At 36.8% G+C, this 17500-nt stretch overlaps 1 protein-coding gene across 4 annotated transcripts in view; it reads left to right on the forward strand.

Moving 5' to 3' along the window:
- The first annotated feature begins 8748 nt into the window (after nt 1-8748).
- LOC119580779 (aldehyde dehydrogenase, dimeric NADP-preferring-like) overlaps nt 8749-17500 on the forward strand; it is a 28929-nt gene continuing 20177 nt past the window's right edge. For 3 of the 4 annotated variants that reach the window (XR_005229395.1, XR_005229394.1, XM_037928891.1), the window contains exons 1-7: nt 8749-8786; nt 12195-12232; nt 14547-14690; nt 15242-15337; nt 15494-15614; nt 15902-16002; nt 17001-17164. Coding sequence is in view for 1 of the 4 variants with exons in the window: in XM_037928891.1 (XP_037784819.1) it covers nt 12206-12232; nt 14547-14690; nt 15242-15337; nt 15494-15614; nt 15902-16002; nt 17001-17164 (653 nt within the window). In the remaining 3 variants the exon portion in view is untranslated. Of the gene's footprint in view, nt 8787-12194; nt 12233-14307; nt 14387-14546; nt 14691-15241; nt 15338-15493; nt 15615-15901; nt 16003-17000; nt 17165-17500 lie in introns of those variants that run through there. The other variant, XR_005229396.1, reaches the window with a different exon arrangement.

Raw genomic sequence — 17500 nt, forward strand, 5'->3', positions numbered from 1 at the left:
CTCATCCTGCCGCAAGGACCGGATATCAATAAAATAGAAACAATAAAAAAACACAAGAAGGCCATTCAAAAAATAGTTAAATATGATAAAGGTTCGCGAGCTCAGTTTGATGAGCTGACAGTGTATTTAGTTTTCGCTAGATTAAGTATTTGCAAACCTTTATATATATATACATATATATATATATATATATATATATATATATATATATATATATATATAATCTTTTTTTTTATAACTGCCGCACTGGTTTTGCCTGGTACAACGAAAGGGAGAAACTATGTGCAACCCTCCCCTGAAAAACCTTTCTCGTTAATTTTACAATAACGCCTCCTCTTGGCCACCTAGGTAAACTGGATACACAGCATCCACCCCTCTCTCTCTCTCTCTCTTTCTCTCTCTCTCTCTCTCTCTCTCTCTCTCTCTCTCTCTCTCTCTCTCCTTTCTCTTTCCTTTCTCTCTCTCCTCTCCCTCCTCTCTCTTCTCTCCCTCTTTCCTTTCTCTCTCTCCTCTTCCCCCTTCTCTCTCTCTCTTTCTCTCTCTCTCTCTCTCTCTCTCTCTCTCTCTCTCTTTCTGATTTGTAAAGTTACTTATGAATAAGAAAATATATGAAATCAAAGTACAATTTATGTGTTAACTCAGGCTGTTATTTTTTCTATCAGTATTACGTCCTATTTTATCCAGAATCTAGGATTATGCAGTGCATGTCTTAATCGATGTCCTAGAACATGATTCCGAATTTCTGATCCCGTCAATGGAGTAAAAAATGGTACCCCAGCTTCCTAGCTATATTTGTGCATACCATGGCCATGCGTTAAGCCAGGTCAGGTCAGCAGGAGAACCAGTCAAGGTAATCCTGCGAAAGTGTGAGAGCGCTAATCTTCATAAGGCGGGATTTACTTACTTTTGGGCTAGAGGTCAAACACATCAGTGGTCGAATGGCCCTCCAGTGAGCCACACCCCACCAGCTGAAGACAACTGTAGGTCTATACTTACTGTACAGGGGCTCCATACGTATTGCCCTATACGTATTGCACAGTTTAACTTGTGGTTTTGAATATATTGCATAATGAAACACGTGGTATGCATGTACACTTGAAACACTGGCATGTTGCGAGACAAATTAGTTCCGGTAGGGTCCCAGATAACATAGGCCAATGGCCTATTATGCCTATTGTTAAATTCCACCCTACTGCGTGCCTCTCCAGCCACACCCCTGGGTGGGCATTACTCCAACACCGTTTTCCAAGGACGCCCTAGTCGTCTGACCTGTAGTGAATATGTTTGATATATACATGCACTTACATATGCATACATACATATGTGTGTATATATATATGTATATATATATATATATATATATATATATATATATATATATATATATATATATATATATATATATTGTAAGAGGCTATGGATGCCTCCTACTGGTTGGACAGTGATAGTAGTATGTACGGCTTGAGTCTCTATTGTAGAAAGAGTACAGCACTAGTAAATGAACACACGATACGATGAACTGGGGCAGTGCTTGCGCGGCGTCGTGGGTGACGGCGACCGGTGTTCTGCTGGTATTTCTTAGGGCATGAAGCGGCCGTTCTTCACCAGAAACGTGGTATGGGGAAACATCTTCTGGTCATCTCGATCTCGTTCTCGCGTGTGCTGTCCTCATTCCATCTTCGTGGCTCCCCTTCCTTGTCGGCCTTTTCTTGGTCCATAGTGAAATCCATCCGTCCCCGACGTCCACACATCCTCGAAAGTCTCGCCCAGGTCCTCCTCGGTTTCGGATATGTTCATACTTTTTCGTAGTCCTCGTCCAGGTCCAACTCGGCGGTGTACTCGTCCACACGTCCTCGCAGATCTCATCCAGGGCCTCGGTTGCGTGCTCGTTCAGACGTCCTCATAGCATTCATCTGGATCTATGGGCATCCGGGCAAGTGGCACCCTTTCTGGCATCTTCGGGCGGCTGATACCTGCGCTGACGAGCTCCCGTAGTTTAAATGGATCTACGAGCGTCCAGACAAGCGGCGTTCTTCCACAGCATCCTGAAGCGATTGGTACCTGGTTCCTGGTCCTTTGCTGCCGGGACGTCAGGCAGCGTCTTTCCTCTACATCTTAGGGCGGCATTGACGAACTCCTGGTCCGCAGGCCTACGGCGATCTTCAGGTTCCTCCTTCGGTACTGTGTCGGATATCTTCGGTTCAACTACTATGCCGAGTCACTGAACCAGGTCATACACAAAGGGGCCAAGACAGCAAGAGTAAAAGAAGGGCAACAGAGAGGGGAATGTAAATGTTACTAGCCAGTTTTTTTATATATACCTATGGTTTTTAATCGTTAGTTTTGACTTTTTTTTTTTAAGATAAAAAAGAAAATAGGGGAGGGAGACGGAAGTAGCAGACCACAAGGACAAGCTTGAGCTACAAACCGTCTCTGATAGATATAAGAATAAATATGGGAAACGACAACGGCAATCCGCGATGATCTACTTGAAATATTTGTCGTCACACAGAGAAGGAGCAGTATGGAAAATAAGAAAAATGTGCATCATATACTATTCACTTTTCATGACTGATAAAATCGCAAACAATAGATACATCGTCGATATTTACACCTACAATATGGCGACAACCTCCTGGTAATGAAAAGGTTTCAGAGTACTTTGTTCTGCATGGATGAGTGTAAGTGTTGGCTAGACTAAGAAGAATGAAAATGAAAGTGAATGTGAGCTCACACAAAGAATGAATCACAAATACAAAGATTATCGTCCATTTTAGCAATAATACCATAATATTAGTTCAGCTGCCACAATAAATTCAACATATAATGATATGCGACGGAATGTATGCATTAGTGAAAGGTGACATGACAAATCATTTGCAAGCTTCTCGCAAGGCAAATGTTCCCGGCTCAGAAATGTACGACACAGTCCACGACTCTATTTAATCTTAATTTGGGATTCGCTATATCTAAGCATCTAGCTATAATGTCTGACTACATTAGACTTCATTGTCGGGGACCCCTATGCCCACGTTACCGAACGAAATGAAGCAAACTGAAGAACGAAATAGGAAAAATACATAACTCATTCTCCTCTGCTTATCTGTGAATGGTGCTTTCAACCCTGGATTATGTCTGGCATCCCTGTGCACAATGATAAGAAGATGCTTATGCTAATTAATTTATACAAAATCAAGTTACAAGCTCCATTCTAGCGCCAATAAAATATTTCACCTTTAAGCAATGTAACAAGCGCTACGCGTATGCCTGTGAACGGGTAAATTTCTAACAATCGGCGAAACTCGTAAAAGAAAAAGAGTGATATACAGAAAATTTGCCAAATAAGTATGCACAATCACAAGGAGTTAAATCTCAGTTTGAGTGAAAATTTATTAATTACTTAATAAACGATATTCGTGTTTGCTGACTGCATATTTTCGCAGTAAATGCGCATTGAGGTCAGAATAAGAGAGTGAGAACGCTTCCGTTTCTGTCACAAAAGTTCCCACACAACACTTTTACGCAGCCAAAACCAACATGAGAATGACTGCACATGTAATTTAAACGGCTTAACTCATTTATGGGAGAAGAAGGGAGGGAAGAGAAATGAAAGGGCCCATACATCTACTCACGTGGTTTTGAAGAGGTCGTGGAAGCATTAGTTGGTCGAGCGGAGCGGAGGTGCTCCTTCGTGTTGCGATTATTAAGGACACAACTACCACCCTGTCACCAGTAAAGGGATCCCTGGACAGAATAGATTAATGTGACCGGACCTTATGAGGCTGTGAGTGCCTTAATACAACGCTCTGGATAGGCACCAGTGATAGGTTCGTACGGCTCGACTCTTAATTGTTGAAAGATTTTTTTTTTAACGGTAGGTTCATGTTTGAAGAAGACACTCTACGGTGAACGGGGACAGTGCTTGCGCGGCGCCATGGGTGACCGACCAGGCGCGGGAGGTCATGGCAACGTCATGGCTTGCACACGTCGTGTGTGTGTGTGTGTGTGTGTGTGTGTGTGTGTGTGTGTGTGTGTGTGTGTGTGTGTGTGTGTGTGTGTGTGTGTGTGTGTGTGTGTGTGTGTGTGTGTGTGTTTATGCTTAAGTTTCCACCACATAAGTTCGCCTATATTTATGTTTTATACTAGATAGTTGTTGATAGTTCAGAAATGTATGATCTTTCTCAAATATAAGGATTTACTATGTTTAGATTCAAACAATTTGTACATAATATACAAGCTTTATTGAATTAATAACAAAAAAACTGTCATGGAATACAGCTTATCTCCATCACTTACATATACACCTGCATTCATTGAGCATTACGGTATGAAATACGTTTTATAATTCCCTTTACTCTTGCTCTTACTTCCCTATCAAGTTTAAGTGAAATCAATAAGTCAATATCGGCAGAGCAGTTCAAATCCCTAATTAGGAACTCACACTCCTGAATGTGGTCTGGAGTAGCGTTGCATATTACCTTACAAACGCAATTCCCTTTACTATATATTTGTTGTATAGAGTTCATGTATCCCATCAGATGTTTAAAGAGTGGAGAACAGGAGGTTCTTGAATCATAACTAAGGTCTTATTCGAGCATTTCAGAGGTCAGATTACACAGAGAACATAAGATTGTGCTGGACTCACTCCTCTCTTACATGTCATTGTAAGGAATATAGAATCAGCATTATACATATATATGTTGTGGCTAGCAATGTACTGATCACCAAAGCCAAGCTTAACACTTATTCCAGCACGCAGTATGAGTGTCTACTGTGGTTTCATATGGCGTTGTCCCCGAGCTCATCAAAGCTCTTCTCCGGTAGTAATTCAGATGCTGTTGAGAGTATAATCCCGAAAAGCTGTTTTAGCTCTGGTTGGCATTTCTTTGTTATTTTATTTTCTCCGACTTATCAATGGCGATATCTTCCATCAAACACACAGGCATAAGTGAACAGAAAAAATCCAGCCTTCTGACACCGAGTGGAACAAGAAACTTGCTACAATATCTCATTTCATTACTTCACGTTTCGACACCATGGGGCAAAATATTTTCTGCATGTTTGTAAGGAATGCTAGGGAAGTTCATGTCATCAATCAGGGTGAAATCGTAAGGCCATCTATTGCATTGTCAATGAACCCCCCCAGATACCAGCCTTCAACTTGCAATCGAAACATTTGATGTTCTCTTTTCAGTATCTCGGCTCAGAACGTCGAAACTCATCTTTTGGTTTTGATGTTTCTTCCATTGCTATATATATATATATATATATATATATATATATATATATATATATATATATATATATATATATATATATATATATATATATATATATGTGTGTGTTGTGTGTGTGTGTGTGTGTGTGTGTGTGTGTGTGTGTGTGTGTGTGTGTGTGTATGTGTGTGTATTGTAAGAATATATTATTATTACTATTGTTTTTATTATTATTATCATCATCATCATCATCATCATCATCATCATCATCATCATCATCATCATCATCATCATCATCATCATCATCATCATCATCATTATAACTTTCGCTTGAACAGTGACTTGGTCGGCCCGATCCAGGGGTGCAGTTTTGGAATGCTTGGTCAGTGGCGATAGAACCCTTTCTAAGGCCTCGTTTCCGTTTCCTTCCTTTGCTTACTAAGTCCTGAAATACACCATATTAGACAGGCATGTTTGTTGCACCGAATTCTCTCTCTCTCTCTCTCTCTCTCTCTCTCTCTCTCTCTCTCTCTCTCTCTCTCCTCTCCTCTCTCTCTCTCTCTCTCTCTCTCTCTCTCTCAACTCTAAGAGAGCAATACAAAGAGGCAAAAAGGCGTGTGAGATCTCTTATAAATCAAAGTAAAAAACAATACTTTAAAAGTGAATTTCAATGTAATAAAAATGATATTACTGCTACATGGAAAACCGTTAAGAAAATGATTCCAGGTGCAAATCAAAATTCCCGCCAGTCATATAATAAGGAAGACTCAAAAAGAGAGCAGAAGAATTCAATGTCTTCTTTGCAAATATTGGTAGACACGTGTACGAAAAAACACAAGAGAATCTTAATGCAAATGATAATGAAAACATTAATGGACTTAATTTTGATTATGAAAATGCAAATGGCATATTCCTGTGGATTGTGATACTGTGATATTGACAATAACATCCCTAAAACAGACAAATTCATATGGCTCTGATGGCATTCAGTATCGTTTCATAAAGGACTTGCTGCCAATAATTGTCTTTTACGTAACGGTGATGATTAACACCTCAATTGTAACCAATATCTTCCCTGATCTTTGGAAAATTTCGCATGTTCCTCTTTATAAAAGTAATGATGCTGATGATGTAAATAACTACCGCCCAATATCCCTGCTTCCAATTTTTTCAAAGATATTGGAGAAAATTGTTGCTAAACAGCTTATATTTGGAGCATTATAAGTTACTTTCCGATGCACAACATGGGTTTCGGAGTGGCCTCTCCACAGAATCTGCTCTTCTTAAAGTTACAGAGAAAATTTACAAAAATATGGACAACAGGAAAATATCCCTTCTTATTTTACTTGACTTATCTAAGGCCTTCGACAGTGTCAGTCATAGTATCCTTATAAATAAATGTAAGAACTTGAATGTGCATCCAATATGGCTCCGTAGTTATCTGTCAAACAGATCTCAATCAGTACGAGTTGGTAATACAATATCGTCCCCACAAAATATTAATTTTTGTGTGCCTCAGGGGACTGTTTTAGGACCAATGCTCTTCTCTGTGTATGTGAATGATTTCTCACAGGGGTGTTTTCCCGAAGTCTCGGGCATCCGTACGCAATGACACCCAGCTTCTTCTAACTGGGATGTTGATAATATTGCTCATTATCGGGAAAGCCCGAAAATCTTTTATCTACAGTTGAACATTTTTCAAAATAGGTCTACTCTTTGAAGAAAAAAAAACACAAAGGGTTACTTATTGGTTCTAGGCATATAATTTAAGAATCTAACCTGTTTATACACTATAATTTTATGAAATCATAAACCCAACACGTTTTAAAAACCCTTTTACTTTATATGGACAGTATATCTTTTTAACGTTCATATAGAATGAGATGCATAGAAGTAATAGGATCCCTCTTATACCTTAACCGAATAGCAGATTTTTCGAAAAATCAAACGAATCGGTTTTAAATCGTTATATTTAAGCATTATTAACTCGCGAGTTTGGGGTGACCATACAACTCAAATTAAAGATACAGAAGCTAAAATTTTCGCTGCTAAAGTCGCTGTTTTGGTTTCAAAATATGATCAGTTCCCCTACTTTAAAAAAGGTTTGAATGGCTGAGATAGAAAAACAGTGCTTTTATGACATTGTATTTTGTTTTTAAAATATTGAACAATCTTTCCCGAATTTTTATTTGATGTTTTAAACTTTAAGAGAGGTTAGAGTATATGACTAGAAAAAATAATGATTTTTATGTCCCAAGAACGAATCTGTAACCGGGAGAAAATTTTACAGTGAAGGGGCCCTCAAAAATGGAAAAGAAATTTCCCCGAGACTTAGGAACGGAGGTCCCTTTACTCATTTAAAAACAAAATTAAAGAAAATCCTTCTACAAACAAAGTGAATCATACTGATTTTCATTTATTTTACTTTGAATTGTAAAATGTTTTTTTGTGACTCATGTAATAATTTCTTTTTTAATTTTTATAAAGTGTACCCACACAATATTTATTTTAAAGGGGTTTTTTAAAGTGATCTATTTATCTTTAATTTTTGCTGTAAATTTGTATTTTTCATTGTTGTAAACCAGTGTATAAAATCTAATTGTTTAATTTTCATTTAAATGTTTCAAAAAAAAATCATGTTTTAACTTGTGATATGTGATACTATGTGATATGGATACTATTGATATGTGATACTAGTGATTTTTTGATACTTGTGATATGTGTCTAGTGATATGTGATACTATGTGATATGTGAACTATGGATATGTGAACTATGGGATTGTGATACTATGTTAAAGTGATACTATGTGTTTGAAATATGTGATTTTGTGATACTTTTATATGTATCCAACAAATTAATTGTAAATTTTATGTATGTGGGGGTGTTTAGAAAACCAAAGAAATTGGGAAAAAAAGATTATTATCTCCTTTTCCCCTCTCTCTCTCGTCGCTCACTCTCTCTCTCTTCCTCTCTCCCTCTCTCCCCTCTCTCTCATCGTCTCTCCTCTCCCTCTCTCTCTCCTCTCTTCTCCATTCTCTCTCTCTCTCTTCCCTCTCTCTCCCCTCCCCTCTCTCTCTCTCTCTCTCTTTCTCTCTCTCTCTCTCTCTCTTCTCTCTCTCTCTCTCTCTCTCTTTCTCTCTTCTTTCTCTCCTTTCTTTCTCTCTTTCTCTCCCTTCTCTCTCTCTCTCTTCTCTCTCTCTCTCTCTCTCTCTCTCTCTCTCTCTCTCTCTCTCTCTCTCTCTCTCTCTCTCTCTCTCTCTCTCTCTCTCCATCTCCCTTTCTCTCTCTCTCATACAATTACTTATCAAAGTAATTATTTTTTCATTTCATTTAACTTTATATGCAATTGTACACAAATATGTGAATTAGAGCATTTTCGAACGCTCGTGACGCACTCACCAAAATATTATATTTCTTTCGATCTTCCTCTTTTAGTTACTAAATTCATATAGTATATATTTTTTAAGTAATCACTTCACAAATTTACATTTTTTAAAACAAAAAAAATATTTTTCCGTCATTCTCGAACTCACTTCACTCGTCCCCTGACAACAACAGAAGTTCGTCCCGTGAGTAACTTTTCCCTTTAATTCTCCTTTTTTAGCGAGTTCGAGGGAGCGTCATGTCACGTCGTAGTTCCAGTTCTGTAGCGAGTGTGCTGTAGATTGTGGCTATGGGGTTTTAGTTGGTGAACTGTAGAGAAAGTGTGTTAAATGAGTTTTAAATAAGAGGCGTACTTTTACTGGATGACAGTCGGGTTTTCAGCAAAAAAGAAAGCAAAGAAAAAGTGTGGATTGGTTATCTTGACAAAAAAATTAGGGTGTTTTGGCAAGGGTCTAGTTTCATCCAGCTAAGAATCCAGCCTTGCAGGTATTATTCCTACTCTAGATTATTAACACTGTAGTATGGGTGAATCTCTTGTTATTTTCCATCACGAGAGATATAATAACTGAAGGATTTTTTTTTTTTTTTCTATGAAGTGACCTTACCCCCCAGATATTAAGGCCCCATTACTCCAGCCATTCCTGGGAAATCCATAAACATTGCCATGTGACCTCAAAAGCCTTCCTTACGTGTGGGCTTTGCCTCCAGACCCTCGTCTAATCGCCGTATCGCCCTATTGGGGACCCCCCCCCCTCGGACCTCCATCCCTGGACGTCCACGTGATCGCCATGGACTTACTCCGCATGGCGTTTGTCATAACCTGTTTTCTTCATTTCAGATGTTATTTTTTTTGCCTACGTGCATTATTTCATGCATTAGTGATTGTAGTTTTTCTCTTTGATTATTTTATTACCATTACATTTTCCGGTAAATATCTATCAAAGTGTTACATGTTGCATAACTTTCTCATTATCTTGTTGTAAAGGTAATGCCATAGATGAAAAGGGTCTTATTTTTGGTTATTCTGTCCATTTCAGGCAAATTTTACCTTTTGCTACATGGCTTTGGGAAACAGCAACTATACCAAACTGAGACACATTTCATTGCAAAATCAAAAATGAAGGAGATATGTGACAGGGCAAACTTTAACCTCTCTCTTTTTTTTGATAAAATAAAATACAGTATTGTCTAGAAACGAAGGGATGACATTATAGCTCTTTATTTGTCTTATGGTTTGGTAGTTTTCTTCACATTTGTTCAGTTGATATGATGTGATTTACAGTCATGGAAAGTAAAAGTTTCAGGTTTTATGGTTCATTTTACATCACATTAGATATTTTTCTTAACATTTTCACATATGGAGAGGCCCATATACTGTCAGTGTGACATTTGCACACACTTTGCTTTTAAATGGACCTTCAATTTCATGAAGTAAATCTGTTAATCATTCAGCATGATAATAGAACATGATTTCCAGTGCAAAATGAAACAATCCCATGTCTCTTTATGTGAAGCAAGAAAATCATACTGTAGGTATGTTTTTTTTATATGGTGACCATGACTTGTGTATTTCAATGCAGTTAGAGTAAAAGTGATGTTCATTTTTGGTGCAATCTTTATTTATTTATTTATTTATTTATTTTTCTAAAATAGATCCCCTTCCCCATTGGACAGATATTGGAAACCTATGGGAAGTCAGAGTTTTAGGGTATGGGAGTGGGAGCACGGATTACATAACACGTGGTTGATTTCTGGTTAAGGTTAAAAAAAATGGAAGACATGTAGTTTAATATCCCATAGTTGAATAATAATTGTAGTTGTCAAAGCCATTAGTTATCCATGTAAACTCAGTTACTTATTTTGATAATAACTTCTTGGAGCACTTTCATTGTAAATGTCATGTCACAACCAATACAGTATATATACAGAATACAGCAGCTGGCTTTGAATTCTCTTGAACTTTGCAAAGTTATAGACAATAAGTAACATGAAACGGTCTCTGTATATGATTCTAGTGGTCACTGATAATTGTCTAGATGAATTTAACATCCTGGAATTGTTTTTTCCCGATAGATCTATTCCATACTTTGTTTACTGCAAAAACCTAGCATAACCTCAGTTAGCCATCATGGATGAGTGCCTCGGCCCATGGGCCCATATTTTTTACTGCTTCATACTACATGACAACATTATCTTAAGTTGCAATAATGAAAGGGACATGTTTGGTGCACACTATAATCTGTAGCTAAACTGGGTAATGTACAGAAGACAACAGTGGATGAATAGTCCATACAGATAAAGTGTTCCTTCTTTCTTCTTACTTAGTTGTAACTGGTTCTAAGGTAAATGCAGTACTCAATATGATACCCATGTACAGTGGCCAGCTACAGACTGATCCAATATCTGACAAATCCATAGTTTTCTTTGATGTACATGCTATGGTGTTACTTATGATTGGTATTAGAATGCATTGTAGTTTTGGCATCATCACTTAATTTAGATTTCAATATGCGATTTAACCGTTCTATACAGTGACTCCGGTTTCGGCATATCAGTGTTTTGGAGTTTACTGTATTGGCAATGTTGGCTTCATAATTCCATTTTATTTTAGTTGCTGCTGAGTGATCCCCATATTCTGTTCTGGCTCTGTTATTTACTGCCCTAGACTAGAAATTCTACAGCACCCACCATCCCTCTTCCCACCAATCACATAAATCAGCTAGACTATGCCCCACCCGCTACCTAAAATGAAAAACTATCATTGGCAAAGTCTACTTCACAGTTTCCCCCTCTGTGGTCCTACCCTTGTCTTCCTTATCTCCCTATCCTTTACTTCACCCTTTTCCCCTCCACCAGAGAGAGAGAGAGAGAGAGAGAGAGAGAGAGAGAGAGAGAGAGAGAGAGAGAGAGAGAGAGAGAGAGAGAGAGAGAGAGAGAGAGAGAGTTTACCGTTGTTTACCATGAAATGAACTTGAGGCTTCCTCAAATCTTTCCTTTCAACTTCGTGTGTGTGCGTGCGTGCGTGCGTGCGTGCGTGCGTGTGAGTGAGTGAGTGAGTGAGTGAGTGAGTGAGTGAGTGAGTGAGTGAGTGAGTGAGTGAGAGAGAGAGAGAGAGAGAGAGAGAGAGAGAGAGAGAGAGAGAGAGGGGAAGAACTGTATTAGATAAAAGACTCTCAGGATGACACATTCAAAGTTACCACTCCAGGGTGAGTGCCCCATGCAAGAGCAATGCGCGTCTTTTAAACCATCCGTAGCAAATTGGTTAACAAGATTTTTCCCCCCCCATTCATTCATTCATTAATACAAGAGTTACAGGTGAAACATTCATAACATTCAGTTGTGCAAGTTTATCTGCTGAATTTGTATTTACAAAAATATGGTTGAATATGAGGATATTTCCTCATAGAAATGGGTAAAAGAAAGATATATAATTTTCCATATTATATGACATAATGTATTGTATTACTCTGAATGTTTTGTAATAGAATCTTTTGAGCACATTTATGTAGCTACTTTGGATTATGTAAAAAACTTTATCTTTTGTTATATTTTTAACTTGTACTAAAGCTAATTGTGAATTCTCTTTTCTTTAGGTTAACAAGGTATGGAGAAGATGACAAGATATGAAGAGGTTAGTCAGAATTGAATACTTGTTTGTGGTTTGTGTTGCAATAGTTGCTTCTCCTTCAGTTTTTGTTTTTTGGTTAAGGTAACATTGATAATTTATTCTTTTTATTCTGGTAATGGTTCAGTAAAAGCCAAAATCCTCCATCATGCATGTCTGAGAGACAGTAGAGGCAGTAATAGTTACAAACCCAGTGTCTCATTTTCAAATATTACAGGTTGTGATTGTTGGCATACAAGTTAATACCACTATTTTATTTTGTGATTATTTTATATTTTATAATTTCATGGCAGCTGAAATAAGTTTTATCTGTAGTTTACTATTCTCCCCCAGTGATATTCATTTCCTAATGTGATTATATTCCTGCTGTAAGGTCAACCATAGATAAGGGACATATAGATTTGAACCTAAGAGTGTTATATGTCATGGTATTCTTAGGAGTCTTTATCATAGTTTTCCTCTCAATTTTCATGGTCCTCTTCTAGATAGTTACTGGTTAATTGCCATTTAACCCATTGCCACTGGAAACATCTAATTTCCACTGCAGTTTTCCTTCGTGCACTGTGTTTCACGTGGATGGCTCCGTAAGTGCTCAGCCACCAAGGAGTTAATTAGTAAGATTAAGTGACCTCACCTAGGGCGATATTAAAGAAAGGTCTATGACTATTCTTTGCAATATTGTCTATGATTTGATCCGTTGCCACATGTCAAAGTTAATGCTGCTAATTAGAACAAGCATGTGTATTGTTATAGACCCTATTTCCATAATCAATTGTAATAACGTGATAAGGTAAATATATCTATAAATCTTGCTTATATTAAAACCGTAATATTACACATTTAGTACATCTAAATGTGATGTGGCATCCCTTCATTTGTTGTCATTGCATCAGTTGTAAAGGCTGGTGCTGCTATGTATTTTTGATAAAATATAGCAATAGAAATGTAGGAGATGGCTCAATTAATGTTTGACTTGATCAAAAGAGGCCTTGAAGCATTTCTTATTATTTGACTCCTTGCAGACTAAACACTTGTAGAGCCTAATATGTAAACACAAGTGGCCGTGGCATGTTCATATGTGCCATCCTAGGTCCATCTGTTTATCCATATCATTTTTACATATGTTAAGGGGGTTAGCTAACCAAGAAATGATAAAAATTGGAAGGAAAACAAATAACTGGGAAAAAATTCCTATGGCCACTAATCTAATCGATAGAAAACTATAGCTTCCACATCTCAAAACCTTCAAATGTAAACTATTTCATTGTTACAAATATTTCAAGTAAAATTCACATGTAACATTCCAAGACCTGCCTGATTGCTTCTATAAAGAGTTTTTATTAATAACTGTAAGAGTTGAATTTTGTCAATTTATTTTCCTCTGTTGGGTGTTCATGCCTGAGTTGAAATTTTAAAAAGTTCTTATTCTGCAAACAAGTGATATTCACTACGATTTCTCTTAATAGTATTGAAGGTCTGAACAAGGTCCTAGTAACATATTAATTTCTTGCCTATTGAACAATTATTATAGAAGTTGTATCCATTTGAATTATTTGTATATTTTCCTAAAGGGGTGAAAGAACAGAATATTAAATGGTTATACAATGGGTCTATTGGGCTAGAAGTCATGTATGTGGTTTACCTAACTCCTTGTGTAAATATTTTAACAATAATCCCAAATGATGAAGATTTTTTCTATCAGACTCCCCCCTTAATACTGTCTAATATCTTATGTTTTCCATCTTTTCTTTAAATTTTTCACTAATGAATTTAATTTTTTGCTTCAGTATAACATCAGTCAAACTATAGATAGATAGATAGATAGATATAGATTTTTTTTTTTTTATAATAATTCATTTATATTTTAATCCCTCTATCTCTTTTTCTCTCTATCAATCTGGCCACTCAGTCTATGATTGATCCATTTCAAGGACAGCTATTTGAAGCCTTGAAATGTACTCCAGTTAACAACTGTTTGATGTGTATCTGAGACAAATGAAATAAGTAGTTCTTATCTCAGTGTAGATAGTGTGTGATTTCAGATTACAGTACTCTTATCAAATTAGTTAGAGTTCATGCTGGAGTATATTCAAAGTTCATCTGCAGTACTTGCCCTGATATCACCAGCATCACTCATAGATCATGGGATTATATGGAGAGGTTGAAATCAATTTGCATTTTTATTTTTATTAATCTCGGGATAGGTCCGAAATGAAAAATGAATTTTCCAGCTTATAAAAATGTAGATTAGTGATTCAACTTAATCCTGTTCATTTGTATTCATTTATTTATTTATTTATTATTGTTATATTTTTTTTAGGTGGTTCACCAGGCCCGAGAAGCCTTCCACTCCGGTCGAACTCGGGATATTGAGTTCCGCAAGAAGCAGCTTAAGGCCCTCAAACGTATGTATGAGGAGAATGAATCGATGTTCTGCGCAGCCCTTGCCAAAGATTTACATAAGGTTTGTTGATTTGGGTATCTTGGATATCAAAAAAGTTTGTTAGAGGGGGAAATGATATACTAGTACTAATTATTTTGAGTTAGCATTGGTAAAATATTTTGAATATCCATATTCATATAGTTTACAATATTCTCTCTTGTGACATACTTATTTTTTCTATTTACTTAGCTTTGCTTTTTTTTTTTTTTTTTTTTTTTTTTCTCTCTCTCTCTCTCATTTTATGCCACGTTCTAGTTTTGTTGGTTCCAAGTGTTAATCAGAAATATCCTGGAATTGAGCTTTGTGTCTGTCATGGCTTTCTTACAGTCTTTGAGTTCATTTTCCCTTTCTCAAAAAAATATGGTAATGTAGGGGATGGAGGGGGGGAGGATCGTATTGATTCATAGTTAAACGTTAGACATCCATTTACTTTTCTTCCCACAGCTGATATATAATTTAATTACATGTTTATTTAGGTGCTTTATTGTCTTTCTCCTTTACTCTTTAAAATGTGTGATTTATTACATTGCTGTTTATTCTGGTATAACCTTGAGTTTCTATCTGACTTTCAGCCAAAACAGGAAAGTGTGTTGCTTGAACTAAATCTGTTAAAAGATGACATCACACACATCCTTGCCAGGCTTGATGAATGGGCTAAGCCAGAAAAGGTTTGTAGACGGTCTAACTGTGTGTATTTTGGTATTGCCATTTGACTCCCATTTTTATGAGGTCAGTGGTTTTCTTGGTATCATACTTGAACATGGAAAGTAAGTTAGATAAGAAATGCTATGAAGTCTTATTGATCATATTAATTGTATTTTCAGATCGCATCAAATTTGGTGACCATGTTTGACACTCCTTTGATATACCATGACCCCTATGGTGTAGTGCTGGTTATGGGAGCTTGGAATTACCCACTTCAGCTGCCTCTTCTTCCTATGTCAGGTACATAATGCACAACTGAGAGTCAGTATTACACATCCTGTTCTGTTATTCTTTGAAGTGAGATTTTAGTGCTCGTATAATCTTTTTTGAACAGAAGCAAAATGGAAGCTTGGTAAGGTAGTATGACAGTTAATTTGTTGTGGAATAGTAGGTTCCAATTACGTATTTGCTGAAACTTAACCCTTATCGTCCCTTTTAATGAGATATTTAACTGATGCTCTATCAATACTACCAGAACAGTTTGATTACTATAACTTTAATATTAACCAAGAGTTTTTCATAATTAGGTGCCATTGCTGCTGGAAACTGTGTGATCGTCAAACCATCTGAGGTTTCACCTGCCACAGCTCAGACAATTGCTGAACTTATTCCAAAATATTTGGATAGTGTAAGTTAATGAATTAGGTTTTCTTTTCTATATTTCTTTTGTATTCCTTATTTTACCTTCATTTTGTAGCTCTGTTGATGGTTAGCTTATTTTTAAATACTGATGACCACTAATTTTAAGTAACCCATGAATTATCTGCTCCTTTCTCAGACAGACCTTGAAAGATAAACACAAATGCTCATATGTGGAAACAAGACTACATGCCTCCCTTTTGTGATTTTTTTTTTTCTACATAAGCCTTTTTAGCCTTTTTACTACTTTCCAATGTCTATATTTGTCATTTGATTTGCTTTATCCAGATGATGATTGACTCTTTTCCTTGCAGACTCCATATCATTTCTCTAGGTAATCTATAACTCAGTGCAATGAAAATGATAATAAGTAACATTTTGTTAATTGTATCATTTTTTTATTTTTCATGATTTTAAATTTTCGGTAATACAGTTTGTGCTGCCAGTCACGGTAGGCAAGAATAGGATCTTGAGCATGGAAATAGCATCCTCCCAGAAGCCAGTGGTCTTCCAGTCATGGCTCACAGATGGTACATTCCACCTTGTTTATCAATAGGAATAATGCAAAAGTCCCTTCCCAGATGCCTAATCACCCTCTAAGGGATTTGTACACTAATGGGGAGTCATTTCATCACCCCGGCCTTCAGCCAAAAGTCACATGATGCCAAGATACTGTTACCCCTTCCCTCAATCAAATTTTGCCTTGATGGCATGTTCACATCACCCACCCTCAAGCCAGAATATTTTATGCATGATGGTCACATCATGGAGATCATAGGGGTTAAACTTCAGGTCGAGGTGTGAGGCCAGTTTTGAGCTAGGAAATCGACTTATTTTCTAAAGTTACCAGTTTGTTATCAACTTACCCTGTTTATTCCTATTGCTGCTCGTAAAAAAATGGATTAACCAATAATTAAGGAGTTTTATAGACACCCCATTTTTGTCTTTTGTAGATAATATTTTGTTTTGTTACCTGTATATTTTCAGGATTGTTATCATGTGGTATGTGGTGGTATTCCTGAAACAGAAGAGCTCCTCAAACAGCGATTTGACTACATCTTCTACACTGGATCACCCCAAGTTGGGAAGATTATCAGAGATGCAGCCAATAAACATCTCACCCCAACTACTCTCGAGCTGGGGGGAAAGAGGTATCGTTTGATTTGCTTTCTCTTGGAAATATGAGTTTGCAATGTACAGAGTAAAGCCCTCTACCTTACTTAAAGAATATTATTATTATTGTTGTTGTTTTATATAATATAATAATGACAGTGATGATAATGATGATGAAAATATGAATGATAGTAATAATTATTATTATTGCAATTATTGTTATTATTGCACTATTTTTTCTATTTTCTTTCTTTCATCATAAGCAAAAGCAAAGAATGGGATATAGATTTAAGTTGTAATGAACCTATCCTGTATTATGGTACATATTATGCACCCACCAGCCACCATTTTTTCCTTACTCATCCACTGTCAGC

Source organism: Penaeus monodon, chromosome 14 (genome assembly GCF_015228065.2).
Source record: "Penaeus monodon isolate SGIC_2016 chromosome 14, NSTDA_Pmon_1, whole genome shotgun sequence".
NCBI classification, from domain to species: domain Eukaryota; kingdom Metazoa; phylum Arthropoda; class Malacostraca; order Decapoda; family Penaeidae; genus Penaeus; species Penaeus monodon.